The sequence below is a fragment of the Kogia breviceps genome, chromosome 5 (assembly GCF_026419965.1).
Source record: "Kogia breviceps isolate mKogBre1 chromosome 5, mKogBre1 haplotype 1, whole genome shotgun sequence".
Classification (NCBI taxonomy): Eukaryota; Metazoa; Chordata; class Mammalia; order Artiodactyla; family Physeteridae; genus Kogia; species Kogia breviceps.
In genome coordinates, this window is record NC_081314.1 from 44,027,187 (window position 1) to 44,042,159 (window position 14,973).

At 37.2% G+C, this 14,973-nt stretch overlaps 2 protein-coding genes across 10 annotated transcripts in view; both read left to right on the plus strand.

The window, feature by feature from the left end:
- RSRC1 (arginine and serine rich coiled-coil 1) overlaps nt 1–3,673 on the plus strand; it is a 443,255-nt gene extending 439,582 nt beyond the window's left edge. For all 9 annotated transcript variants that reach the window (XM_059065529.2, XM_059065528.2, XM_067033908.1 and 6 more), the window contains 2 exons: nt 2,509–2,661; nt 3,310–3,673. In XM_059065529.2, the coding sequence (XP_058921512.1) occupies nt 2,509–2,661; nt 3,310–3,402 (246 nt within the window). In that variant the 3' untranslated portion in view covers nt 3,403–3,673. The remainder of the gene's footprint in view (nt 1–2,508; nt 2,662–3,309) is intronic.
- Nucleotides 3,674–4,435: 762 nt separating this feature from the next.
- MLF1 (myeloid leukemia factor 1) overlaps nt 4,436–14,973 on the plus strand; it is a 48,134-nt gene continuing 37,596 nt past the window's right edge. The window contains exon 1 of the mRNA XM_059065536.2: nt 4,436–5,252. The gene's annotated coding sequence lies outside the window, so the exon portion shown is untranslated. The remainder of the gene's footprint in view (nt 5,253–14,973) is intronic.

A 14,973-nucleotide genomic window follows, 5' to 3' on the forward strand; every position in this document is an offset into this window, starting at 1 on the left:
GCAGATATCCGCCTATGTTCAAAAAGAGGGTAAATAACTCCAAGCAGCATGGTCATTTGTTTTTTCATACATTTAAGTACGTGTTAAAACAAGTTTTTCCAAACTGAACCACCAGGTGGCAGTGCTACTCAAAGCCAGATGTTTGATAGTGGCCATGCTAAGGGTTTTTTAATAGTCAAATTTTCTCTAACTGCTTTCCTCACTTAAATAAAGAAGGAATTGATGGTTTTCCTCACACATTTTTAAAATTACCCATTATTAAATAATAACTTCTACACTCTGATCCTAACCCCTGAGAACTTTACCTCTTGTGCGTATAAGCACTTTTCAAAGAAAACTTTAATGTACTGTGTAGGTAAAAACAAAATGAGATTACTTGGTTTCTGTAATAGAATGTTATCTCTGCCACCTGCACATGTGCAATCCACATGTTTGGCAACTAGAATAACAGCACTTCACAATTTTTCGAGGTAGTTCAATAGCCAGTCTCCTAGCTGAACCCTATCAAAACATGGCCTAGATATGCAGAATGGCATGCTCTTACATTCCCTGCATGGCAAGATAGAGTACCAAAAAATTATGTCCTGGACCTCACTGGACTAACATACTTCCCACTTTCCCCTGTGTAGAATATTGGGCTTTACAACAGTAAAGCGTGTCTTCAGTTTTATAAAGGGTCAGTGTAATATCACTTAGGGCTATGAGTCTTCTATGACCACTATGTTGGAGACATAGAAATGTTTGGGATCTGGGGAAAAGAATATTGGCTCCAAAATATAAGAAGAAAACTGGCAAATCAAATTTACCAAATATTTCTTTAAACAGCTCTGTGTAACTTGTTACAATTTGTGATTATGTATGTATTTTGGTATTTATTTGTTAGAGATCTGTCATCCCATTAGCAAAATGTAATCTCCAATTTGGACAGAGAACATTTCTTTTTTAAAAAATTAATTAATTAATTAATTTTATTTTTCGTTTCATTGGGTCTTCGTTGCACACGGGCTTTCTCTAGTTGCGGCGAGCAAGGGCTACTCTTTGTTGCAGTGCGCAGGCTTCTCACTGTGGTGGCTTCTCTTGTTGCAGAGCACAGGCTCTAGGTGTGCAGGCTTCAGTAGTTGTGGCACGCATGCTCAGTAGTTGTGGCTTGCGGGCTCCAGAGCACAGGCTCAGTATTTGTGGCCCACAGGCTAAGTTGCTCCGTGGCATGTGGGATCTTCCCCAACCAGGGCTCAAACCCGTGTCCTGGACAAGGAACATATCTTCTTATTCTCCCTCGTGTACCCAGTGCTTAGCAATTAGTAGTGCTTAGTAAATACTGGTTAAATAGATGGATCTCCAACTCTGAGATAAATTACTCTAATAAAGGATTAACTAATTCATGCATATTTCATTTTCTAGATGTTTTCTCCAGTGACCTCTGTTTTGCACTTCATTCAGAGAAGTGGATATTCAGAAGTAAAAAAGTCAAAAGAAAATGGAAATTGAAAAACTATATGTGTAGAACCAATAGGGGTAGAAAAAAAGGCTAAGTAGTGGAATTAATCTCCCAATCATCTAGGGTTTTTAAAATTTAACCTTTAATTTCAACTTCTCATCTAATCCATTTCATGTTATCCCTGCAGCCTTTCCCTTATTCAGCCACTTCCCTGGCCTTCTCCTCTCTCAGGGAAGGAGATATTGGAACTAACCTGAGTTAGCACTACACTCCTGGTTCCTTCCAGGCAGGAACAATGATTTATCAGCCTTTCTGTCCCCAGCATTTTGCACAGTACCTGGCATATAATATTCTATACAATGGAATATGATTCAGCAACAAAAAAGAATGAAATACTGATACATGCTAAATGAAAGAAGCCAGTCACAAAAAAAAACACATATTGTATGATTCCTTTTATATGAAATATCCAGAATAGGCAAATCCATAAAGGCACTAGCGGTTGCCTAGGGATGGGAGGGTTGGGGAGATATGGGGAGTAGTGACTGCTAATGGGTATAGGGTTTTTCAGGAAGATGACAAAAATGTTCTAAAGCTGCTTGTGGTGATAGTTGCAAAACTTTGTTGATGTGATAAAAGCTTTATGAATTGTGATATGGAATTGTATCTCAGTAAGGCTGTTATTTTTAAAATAGCAGTAATAACCTTTGAATCTGTTTTTTATATCTAAAGAGACCAACTAAATGGAGATTTGTTGCAAGCTTATTTTCATTAATAGAATTTAGATATGTGAAATGTATTTACTTTTTCAATAGTATAGACTCATAAGTGCCAACTTCTTAAGAAAAATATGCTGATTGTAAGAAATAACATTTTCACAGTGTTTTTGTATTTGCTTGCTTACTTTAGGACTAGTTGTTTCTTATTCAATAACCTAGGGCCATTTTGTGGTTAGTATCATCTCAAAGGAGTCCAATTGAGCAGTTATTATTCAAAATCAGAAATATTATTAAAGCAACATTTTAATTGTATATTGTTATCCAACTAATAGCATGTGTTTTATGTTTCAGTCAGTGGAACCTAGTGAAGTGAAGCATGCAGCTGCAGCATCAGGACCAGCATCAGTAGTGGCTGACCCACAGAGTAATGAAAAAGAAATAGACCCTAGCAGCATCCCTACTGCTATCAAGTACCAAGATGACAATTCTCTGGCCCATCCAAATGTAAGATCCTTAAACCTTAAGAATGTCAGTTTAAGTCTAGTTGACTGAAGTTAATTCAAACTGTTGTCCTTTTAGGCTAGTGACAAGAAGACCATTGGAGGAGATGGATTCATATGTTCCTATTTGTTAAAAATAGGCAGTTCACCCCCAGCCTTTAGAGCTGTTACATGTATTTGAAGCTGGTTTGGACCAACTCATGTTACCTGACTTCTAGGAGATTCTTTCTGTGGGAAATAAAAATGGGCAAAAAGAAGTTTTGTTTTATTTTTTTTCTGGCACTAAAAGATCTAACTCTGGCTCTGCTCCAGTTGGCTCGTGGACTGTGAGCATGTCATTAGCATCATATCGTGCTGTCTTCTGTGAGTTAGTGTCATACCACGGTGTCTTCAGGAAAACTGTAGGAAATAAACTTCACAAAATGAGATGTAAAATTGCTAACCAAGGATTTTGATGTTAGTCCTTTTACTCTAAAACTTTCTGAGCATTATTCCAAATAGTTGATCTTCAGTTAAGAGGTCATCAAGAGAGTTAAATAGCATCCAAATCTTGTGCTGAAGGATGTATTCTATAAACGTGATTTATAAGGTCAAATCCAAGTTTTTGGCAGACAATAACATTTTTTTCTTCTTTTTTCTTTTTTTATTTCAGTTATTTATTGAGAAAGCTGATGCTGAAGAAAAGTGGTTCAAGAGACTAATTGCTCTACGACAGGAAAGGCTAATGGGCAGTCCTGTGGCCTAAAGCTATGTTCATCTGGTTGAATTAACAGTAACATTTAAAATTTACGTTTTTAAATCCCAGTAATAACTCTTAAAAATAATTTAGCTGATTATATAAAAAGGTAACCTTGTGTCATTCTTTTCTCATTCTTTTCTCTATTCAAGCCTGGCACTGCCTAGGCTTGAATATTTGTTGATTTGAACTTAATCAAACATTGTGAATATTAAAACTAGTGTAAAGTTTAAGAATGCATGAAAATGTCATACTGCTAATAAAGCTAATCCTGAAAATATTGGTATTAAGGCAAATGGTACACAGTAGTGTTTCTGAGTACAATTTGAAAAATATCAAGTGGCCATTTAAAGACACAATTTTGATTAGTCATGCATATAAAAGAGTCGAACTATATGCTATAAATATGAGATTTTATCTTCCATGTATTATAAAACCATATTTGAATCTTTTATTTCACCTTATTGAAAAATTTTAGGTACAACAAAAAGCACTGTAAACAATCTAAGCAGCATGAACCATGTTACTCTTAGAGGAATAATACATTTAGTAAAAAAAAGACTTGAAAATTAAATAAACTGATGGTTTATTTGCTTAGAGATGAGCTTTTACTAGGTGCTCCTTTGAAACATGTTAGCAGGTCCCAGCTCATTCTTTTAAAAATTACGTGTTCATGCTAGACCTAAGCAGTTGGCCAAATACTCATGATGGGGAATTGTTTCTGAGAAAACTGGTAAGAGCTCTCACTTCACTGTTACTTAACCAACTGCTATACCCTGCAGAGGAAGCCAGCTAATTGTAATTTTGATAAGGCTATCTGTCATCATAGAGCCTTTCTCTGGTAGCTGAATGAAAATCAGCTATGCATTCCATACTGAACATGCCAGCGATAAGGACTTTTAGGCCTGCCTTACAAACTGCCTTCAACAGCTGACATGAATTATTTCCCTTTTCTATTTTGTTCTGCTTGAATTTGTATCTATGAAGACTGTAGCCCAGAACACAAGATAAGCATGAAAAGTTCTTGGGCTAAGATTACCAACATATAGGACATTTTGATGCCATCTTTTTATATTTCTGAAACTACTAAAGTTGTAATCCCTGTTAAAAATGAAAAATATAGAGAACGTAAAATCAGTTGCAAAAGGGATGGAAAATAGACTGATGACCAAGTACTTGTTTTTATACAAACATGTTTTCATATTCTAAATATATGCTAGTGGGGTTTTTTTCCTTAGCTATAAGTAGAAGTGCCCAGTATGAACTCAGGTGTGTGTGGTTTTTAACATACACAAATTTTTAGTGATTTTTGAAAGGGATTACTGGTACTGAATAATTTTATATTTCATTTGTTACATAACTTATAAATAGTAAAAGGACTATCACCCTTTGGGGAATTACATTTTAGTGGTCTAGGCAAGAATATGGGTTGTCATCTGGGCCACTAATGATTCTCCAGAGAAGCTAGACTAGGCATTTTTTCTCAGTATGCTTGATGTTCCTCATTTATAATATAGTGAAAATACTATGATCCACTTTAATTATATTTCACACCAGAGTTCCCCCTTTGGCAAGTAGCCCAAATACAGATGCTTGAACTGCAATAGATTTATATTTTAAAGCTAAATCTTTCATAGAGATAGAGAATCGAGTTTTTTTTTAATTAACTAAACTTTAGTCCCTGCTAAACTCAATGACTATTCCCCTTCTTCCTGATTTCCAGTGTGATTCATTTTAATATATTAATTAACTTTGTTTACCTGCATCCTGTTGAAGACTACAATATTACCACATAAGCCAAATCAAATTTAATGAGAAAGACTTCATAGACCACTATCAAACATATCACCAAACTCAAGGTAGGCGATCCATGTGGGCCTTCTTTAATATCCTAATATAATGACTCTATGAAACAGAACAGTCCCTTTCATGTCAGTTGATTAGTGGCAACAGTTTGGACTTACATGAGACCTCAGAGTGTTTTTTGAAACATTGACTTCACACAAAATGATGAGTACTAATAATACAAGTTTTCATTTCTGAACAAGTGCATTTTCAGGGAAAATGGAATAAGAACTTTTTTTTTTTTCTGGCACTGCCTAATTACAAGGAGGTAGATACCTAAGAATATGAGAACAGAACACTCTGAGTCTTCACCTGCTTCACTTCAGCATCCCAGCAGGTGAAATGAGGATACTAATAGCCTATTTGCCTACTTTGATTTTTCAGTAAAATAACACAAAAGAAAGCCTGTGGTAGAAAAAGTGTACTGTTTATGCCAAGGGAACATTTTGGCGTGGTAGCCCATCTTAACGGAAATATAGAACAAATAGTTGTATGGGTAATTATTTGAAAAGCTACACTCCAACTTCAGTGTACTCCTTATGTATGTGCTTGAACTGCCATGGCCAGTAGATCCTAGCTTTGTCCCCAGATTCCTCTGATGTCCCTCCCTGCCAAGACCACAAGAAACCCTGATTGCTCTGCAGTTAGTGACCTACTGTCTGCTTACTGGAGGGATCTCAGGTCTTCTTCCATCAGATTTACCCACTTACTCATTAACGTTTTTTTGACTGCCTAGTTTGTGCTGGGCAGAGTAAGGGCAGTTGGGTATACATGGGTGAGTCCAGTGGGGATACTGCCCTCCAGAGGCTTAGTTATGAAGCCCAGACATGTATATGACATAAGAGATATAATACTTAGTGTCAGAGGAGAGGACATGGTTGCAAAAAAGAGAGAGATTACTGCAAGTTAGAAAATTAAGGAAGCCTTCATGGATGAGATCACAACTGAATGAAGACTTGAAGGATGAGAAAGCGCCTGGAGCCACAGGAACTCACAGCTATCCACTTCCACCTTCCTGGTAGCTGCTGTAGGGGCCTGGGAACTGTTGCACTTCCAACCCAAGGAAGAGTCCCTCTTGTGAAAGACCCAAGTGGCCCTGCCCTCTCAATCCTATTAAAATCCAAGCAAAATTTTAGGTTCCCGGTCACCCTCTGGCTTTCTCTGATCATTTCTTTCTTTTGGTGGAGAATCAGCTGAATAAGCTGATTTGGCCACTATCATCCATTCTTGTATCACCACTTGTCAGCCAAGATTACTTGAGTGAGACGTGTAATGGTAGCTGAAGGAGACTTTCAGTACTTCTAAGAAAGAATTGCATCTGCCAGTAAGGCATTGCACAGCAGTGGGGACAGCTGTGTGTTCCCTAATCCTCTTTGTTTTTCCATTGTGTGCTGTTACAGAAAGCATTGTTTTGGAATGAAAAGATACAGTTCATTTGCCTGTGGTTAGGTCTGTCTCCAAATTTTCCTTTGATTTGGGTATCAAGTAAAAATCTTGGTATCAAGTGAATAACTAAGATAGTAACAAAAGCTAGAAATGAAACAAGACACAGGACATTTATGGTCACTAAACTATAGATGAATTGATCTGGAATTCTTACACCCATGTTACTCCTTCCTTCCCCCCCTTTTCCTACCCCAAAATTCCTCATGAGTATGACGGAAGAGATCTTGAACCAGCTCCTGGCCATTACTCAATAGATACAGTGCTTGAATTACTCAGAAAATGTTTAAATGCCATCCTTTAAATGTAAGCCCTACTTATTACTCTTTGGAACTCCTTTATGGAGTAATGGAAAAGCGAGTCATCTTGATAAGAAAATATCTGAGTCTTTACAGAAGAACAAGGATAAAAATGGAGGTAAGAAAGAACTCTTTGTGAATTCTCTAATCATCTTCACCTTTTTTCATAGAGATGGATGTTGATCAGTATATTCTATTTGGTGGGTTTTTTCCCAAATCAGAGAAAATGCTCTGTCATCATGTATTTCCAAGTTATTTTTGCTATTATTGTATCCCCAGAATCTAGCCCATGGCTGACACAAGAAGCCTCTCAATAAATATTTGTCAGTGAAGGAAAAATGAATTTGCCCATCTTAAATGGGCAGTCTGTTTAGCAGTATGGCTATTTAAAATACTCAAGCTGGGTGGGAGAGAGGGTGATGCAAGAGGGAGGAGATGTGGGAGCATGTGTGTATGTATAACTGATTCAGTTTGTTGTAGAGGGAAAACTAACACACTGTTGTAAAACAATTATACTCCAATAAAGATGTTAAAAAAAATAAAAATAAAAATAAAAAAATAAAATACTCAAGCTATTTGGAGCCAGTGCAAAACAAATAAGTGTCTAGGTATATACCCAAAAGAATTGAAAGCATGGTCTTAAAGAGGTATTTGTACACCCATGTTCATAGCAGCATTATTCATAATAGCCAAAACAAGGAAGCAACTCAAGTGTCCATGGATGGATAAAGTAAAATGCAGTATATATATATACATATATATATACATATATACGTATATATATACATATATACGTATATATATACATATATATATATATATACACAATGGAATATTACTCCGCCTTAAAGAGGAAGGAACATGGATGAACCTTGAGGACATTATGCAAAGTGAAATGATCCAGTCAGAAAAAGACAAACGCTATATGATTTACGTAGAAGAGGTACTTAGAGTAACTAAAATCATAAAGGTGGAAAGTATAAAGGTGGTTGCCAGGGCCTGGGGTGAGGGGAAATGGGTTTATTGTTTAATGGGAATAGAGTTTCAGTTTTATAAGATGAAAAGAGTTATGGGGATGGATGGTGGTGATGGTTGTACAACGGCATGACTATGTTTAATACCACTGAACTGTACACCTAAAAATGGTTGAGGTGGTAACCGTGTATATTTTACCACAATTTAAAAATCTATTTAAAAATACTAAATTAAAAAATAGATGAGTTTTGTGAGTGACCAGATTAGTTTGGTTCCTGTGATTTGTATCTCCACACATCTCTGAGCTGACAAAGGCCTTTGGAATTTCTGGGGAATACAGAGTAAACCCGGCCTTCTCTATTACATTAGCGACTAACGACAGTGGGGCTAGAGTTTAAGCAAGGATCTTACTAGTCTTCACTTGCCCAGACTTTCTTTCTGGTCCAATTTTTATATTATATAAATAATATTTTAAATGATGTAGATGTGGTCATTCAAGGTACACCCACTGGCTCCTGTGACTGCTCTCCTTGCAAATGATAGGTCAGTTTTAAAGAAGTAAAGTCTACCAATATAGTAAGACAACACTTTAAACTCAACAATGTACCATTTTATTTTTAGGTCTTGAGAAGGAATGGCAAAATGATCCTGCTGCAGTGCTAGGAGAGAATGATGAACTGAACTGACCCTCTCTTCTTCACATCTTGTAACATGGTACTCAGGCTTAAATCCCAGTGTAAAAAACCTAGTATAGTGCAGGCTCCCTTCATAATCTTTTAAAAAATGAACTGCTAAAATCCCATGTCTTGAATAAAATCCATAACTACAGTTTATCTAACTGTTCGTGTTCCATGAAAATATCATAAGCTTAAAATGGAATTGAAAACAAATAATTGAGAAATAAATAAATGTTTACCACATACCAGCACAATGGTTTGAATGCCTATATTAAAGATTGGGTAGACTTTTTAAACAAATTCTGTAACTGGATTATTTATATAGCCCCATTGTAGCTTTTCTCCTTCCTCTTTCTGCCATAGTAAATCTAAATGACCTGGAGAAGATAACTCACAAGATAACTCATTTATTAATAGTTTGAAAAAATACTTTTTTCAGAATGCTTTGTATTTGAATCAGCCGCAGTGTTACTACATGCAGTGAAAATGAGGAGTCATCCAAAATTATAATCTCCCATAAATATACTTTCCCCATGTTTGAAATAGTTCATTTCAAAAAAATTTTTATACCTACCATAGAGCATAATTAGCAGCCCAGTCCCTGTGTTATGTAATAGCTGTTCCATCTAAAACACTTAAACTTTCAGGAAGTAAACCATTTTCACATTAACATTTGTTCTCCTACAAGCACACTTGTATTTCCAAGGTCATGTGGGCCATTTTCAGCAAAGGTGCTCAGAGACTTTTAACTCACTTTTTTTACAATTAATAAGAGAAAGTGACAAGTGACTGGTAAATAGGTTAGTATTTGACACAGTCAAGAAAATATCAGAGACTCAGTTTCTGTTGGGGATTCTTAATTTGAAGTTCCAATTTCTAAATATGTTTATCTTGCTATACTAACTGCAATGTAATTCCCAAAAGGCATTGTTCAATTAATTTCTAAATCCCTTTGAAAGGCATTTACACAGACCTTAGAGAGCTTTGAAAGGGTTACAAACTCTTCAAAGAGTTCTTATGTTTTGAACAACCTATTTTAGAATTTACCACAATCGATGACAAAAATCTCTCTCTTTTCACTAACAAAGACAGCATAGATTTGAAATGTATTTTTGCTTTGGGAGTTTAAAAAATAATATAATGTTTAAATGTCAATGGGGGATTTGAATACTGGATGCTAGTTCAAATGTGAAATTTGTAAGTTAAATATCAATGGCCACCATTTTACTAAACTAATTCTCTTTCTGATAAGTACTTCAAAACTTTCTCAGTATTCATTTATATATTTTTTCTATAAATTATATAATTTATGCCAGCTAGCAAATAATTGCAAAAAATAGCAAATAATATCACATATAATTTATTAAATTTGCTCATGTGCTAGAAAAAGTGTATACAAAATGAGAATTATATCAAGAATTAAGCTTTTTCTTAAGAGATATCTTTCATATTTTGTGATTTGGGTTTTTTTTTCTTCTCATTGAAAAATACTAACAAAACACAAAAAGGAAGGTCATCCATATGGAACCAGTTTTTGAATGTAAACATTATCTGTCCCTCTTAGTTGGCTGCTGCGTTGTCTGTTCCCTCTGGTGACCATTATTAACAGTCCTCCCAGCCTTTCCCTGTGCTTGAACAAATACCTCTCTGTTGAGATATTGACACATGGGCTCTCTTTTCAGACCATGAAAACAGATTTGTCTACAGTTAATTTTTTTCCCGGATCATATTCCTTAGATAACTTTCCTGAGCAGTACATCTGTATGCCTCATTGTTTTTAATGGCTGCGTAGATCCCTAAAAGTGCAATCACTAGGAAATAGGGTATGTACCTTTCACATTTTAACTAGTAAATAACAGCAACAATAAGTTAACTTTCAAATTGGATGATTTCATGCAAACTAAGATTATCTTCAAATCACTCAAGAACTAAAAAGTCATTTTATAATGAGAGGACATTATATATAGCTAGTTTTTGCCATCATCCATCAGAATCATTCTTCAGTCTTTTGTTCTCTGCAGTGTCCCAGGAGGCTGACCTTTACAGACTATATCACCCAGTTTCCCTTGCCCTCTGGCTTCTGGTTGGGCTCAGCCCATAGTAGGCACTAACAGGAAATCACAGGAAGGAGGAGAGAGAATTGGGTCTCTGTGCCCCTGCTGTTTCAGTTGTGGTTGCTTTCCTAAGGCCACAACTCTTGTGGCTAGCCCCTCTCTCAAGGCTACAGCTCCCACCATGTTATAGTAACAGCTGCCTCCTCCTGCCTTCTGACCTGGAGGCTGGGGCAGTTTCCGGTAGCTGTGAGTCCCTGATTGGCTTCCTTAACCCTGCTCACATCTCTGTATATAGTGCCTTCGTTATACTCTTTTGAGTATGTCATTTGTTTCCTGCTGGGACCAAAGGAGATAAAATTATCTGCAAGGGCAGTGTATCAATTAGGATTAATTAAGTATAGCAATTAGTTTCAGCTCCATAAACAATGCCAACAGTAACAACAAACAGTGGCTTAAGTAAGAAAAACGTTTATTTCTCTCTCAAATGAAAGACATTTAGAGGCAGGTATGGTGGCTTCACATGTGAGGAACCCTGGCTCTTGCTCTAACATCCTGGGTAAGTAGGTGGCTCTTCCACTGTGTGATTCAGTCCGGCTCTAGCCCACTACCCACGTTCCGGGCAGCGTGAAGGATGTACTTACTCCTTGTCTTTTAAGAAGACTCGGAAGTTAAAATTAAAGGAAACTTGAAAGTTTGTTTGTCATCCCTTAGCACTTAGTCACCTGACTACTCTCCCGTTGCAAGAGAGATTAGGGAATGTATTTCAGCTTCTGTCACAGCAGAAAATAGCCTGATAATTATGAATCTTACTATTTCCTTTAAAAATATAGAGGATCCTAAAGAAACCTGGCTACACAGCACATCTACCCATTCAGATTTCTGCTAATTTCGAAAATAGTTCCAGCAAATGTTGCTGGGTGGCATACTCCCGTTTGCAACTCTCCAAAAACCGCTTGACAAGCATCCTTTTCATGAAGTTACAGTAAGCTGTGACAGCAGTAGCTTTATGTACAAACATTTCAAACATGAAGTGAGTGAGTGGCATTTCGACCCTGAGAATTCTAATCACCGTTGCTCCTCAGTTCTCTATTCCAGGCCAGTACTCTCAGTTAAGAGTAGTTCTCGGAGCCTGAATGTATCCCATTTAGAGAGGCCTGGCATGAATGTTTCAGCTTGACTCCGTGTCAAAATGGTATGATGTCTTGAGGTGAGGGCCCAGGGGAAGGGAGGCACCAAATCATCAGTTTAACTCATGTGCCTAATCACCTCTTTTTCCATTTAAGTAGTTTCCATGTCTATTCAACTTTTTCTTCTTTAAGGGAAAAAAAGAACCTTTCATTTGTCTTATATTGTAAGCACATGGAAAATGCTCAATTCAATTCTCGTTCTACATTTACCAGCCAACCTTCGATCCATGATTTCTGTCTCCACCAGCAGGGTCTTCCTGTCAACAAATATTTTAACTTACTAAAAAATTGAATTAACCAGGTGTGTGATCTCATGGGAGTGAAGCAATAAATTTGAATTTTTTCAGCCTGCTCTCACTCGCAAAAAGCCAAACAAAACCATCTAAGGTAAATGAGAGGCATAGTCTGATTCTCTCTCTCTTAGGAAGAAAGGTTGAAAAGGACGTTCCCAGTGCTTCAACTCTTCCCCAGCCAATGTATCAAAGTCGCAGATCAGATAGAAATTAGGGGCAGAAGTCCCAACTAGTAATAGAGGTGCATTTGCCTGGAGCGTGCTCTTGCTTATATTTCTGGCAACCAGGTGAGCCGTCCGGAAGGGGTAGGGAGATAGATGAGAACCTCAACTCTAACATGTAAGCCACAGGTAACAATATGTAGTAAAGTATTTATTACCCACTGTGATGACTTTAACACATGTCTGCAAATTATTTGACACTTCTCCCATTGTGGGGTGGGGGGGGATCTATATCCCCTTCCTTGAATCTGGGTCAATCTTAGTGACTTGCTTTTAACCAACAGAACACACCAGAAGTGACACAGCATAACTTCCAAGACTAGTTCAGGAAAGACTTATGCCTAATTCTCTTGGGATATTCACCACAGAACCCTGAGCTGCCATACAGGATGCCAATTACTCAAGGGCTGCCGTGTTGTGAGAAAAAACCCAGGCAATATGGAGAGTCCGCACGTTGGTGTCCTAGCTGACAGTTCCAGCTGAGGTTCCAGCCAACAACCAGCATGTGAGTGCAGACTCCTGCAGCCACAGTCCCCCTAGCTGAGGCCCTTCAGATAAGCCATCTTCATTTTCCAGTCTAAATTCCTTACCCACAGCATCTATGAATGTCATAAAATGGCACCTCCATACCACAAAGTTTTGAGGTGGTTTGTTAGACTGCAAGAGTAACCAACCCTATTGAGACACTGAAAACCTGGTTGAACCACATACTGATAAACACTGATGTTTATATGGAGGTCTGCTGAAAGCTGGGTGATTGCCACTGTTAGCAGAGACTGCATGGCATGGTGGTATGAAATGAGCTATAGAGTTAAACCTAAGCCTAAACCACCTAAGCCTCTGTTCCATGATCTAGTAAACAGGAATAGTAATTCCTATCTTGCAGAGTTTGTATGTGGATTAGAGTTGATGTGTGTACAACACTCAAAAAGTAGAGTGCCTAGCAAAGAACCAGAATCAATTAAACAAATAGTTAAAAATAGCAGTGCTGCAATTTTCTGATTTTATATACCCTACCATTTCACTTAGATTGAAGCTTTGTGCTCTTGTGAGTGATCTTATTTTATAAAGCCAACTTGCCATATACAGCTCAGTTGGACAGACAGATCTATAAGAGTATTGGGGTTAAATGATAAATATAATTAGAAAATGAGAGTACCATGTAAAAACAAATACTGGGTTATTTAGTGCCTTTAGCTAGAAATCAGCTTGTCCTACAAGCTGACTGCCATGAGTAAGACTGAATAAGCCATAATCATCAAAATGACTGAGAATTAAGAAAGAAAATTAATTCCCAAAGGTAATCGCTATAGATCTCATTAGTTCAGGAATAACCTACCTTAGGACTTTAATTAAAAATAGTATTTATTCCAGATAAATGAGTGCTGGCAGCTTTCTGCAGAATCCATAATCTTGGTTATGCTAAATCTTCTTATATTAAGGCAGACATCATTAATCTCATTTGAGATGCCCTCCTGTCTGACAGCCCTTACAGCACTGGGGCTATTTCTTGCAGCAGCCTTTTTATCTTCACAAAAGAGTTATAACTCATGCAGATACCTAATGTAAAAAGGTCTAGGCAATTAGAGGCATCACTCAGATCTACACTGGCATTTTATCATGTTAGAAAGCTTCTCATAATGAGTTTGTTCTCAAATGGAGGCCAATATCTCAACACTACCATCAAATTAAGGGTGGTTATTTTATTATTTTATTTATTTATTCATTCCATTCTTTGTTCCAGAGAAGCATCAGGTATTTTATAATAATTCAAAGACTGTGACCAGATAAAAGAGAAATCCTAACAAGTCAGTGAAGAAAATAGGGCCAAGGAGAGAATGAGAGTAGAAAAGGCAGGAGGAAGATAGAAGGAATGAGGTTAATATCCTAAATGCATGCTGTAAAGTTTTGTAAAATTATATAACTTTCAAGCTTGCCAGCTGATTGTTGGCTTATATTCCAAGTTTTATATAATGATTAATTCTGAGAAATTTGTTCCCTGCCTATTCTGATGATTTCTGTACAAGTTACTAACGGATGCATGCACTGGGTTGAATAGCATCTCCCCAAAATTCATGTCCACCTGTAACCTGTGAATAAGACCTTATTTGGAAATAGGGTCCTTGTAGATGTAATCAAGTTAAGATGAGGTTATGCTGGATTAGGGTGGGCCCTAAGTCCAGTGACTGGCATCCTTATAAGGAGAGGGAAATTTGGATTCAGAAACACACAGGGGAGCAGGCCACGTGATGACGGGAGCAGAGACTGGAAAGATATGGGGACAAGCCAAGGAGTGAGGCAAGGAAAGAATTCTTCCCCAGAAACTTCAGAGCCAGCACAGCCCTGCGAACAGCTTGACTTCTAACCTCCAGAACTGTGAGAGAGTAAATTGCTGTTGTTTAAGCCACCCAGATACTCTGTTATGACAGCGCCAAGAAACTAATACAACCCTTAAACATTTTTCTTTCTAAGGACCCGGAGTACATGCCCAGTATGAAAATAAGGATTCAAAGGGAGAAAAATTCAGTAAAAGAAATAAAATTCCAAAAATGTTGTCTAGTAAGCTTTTTGTTTAAAATGTATAGC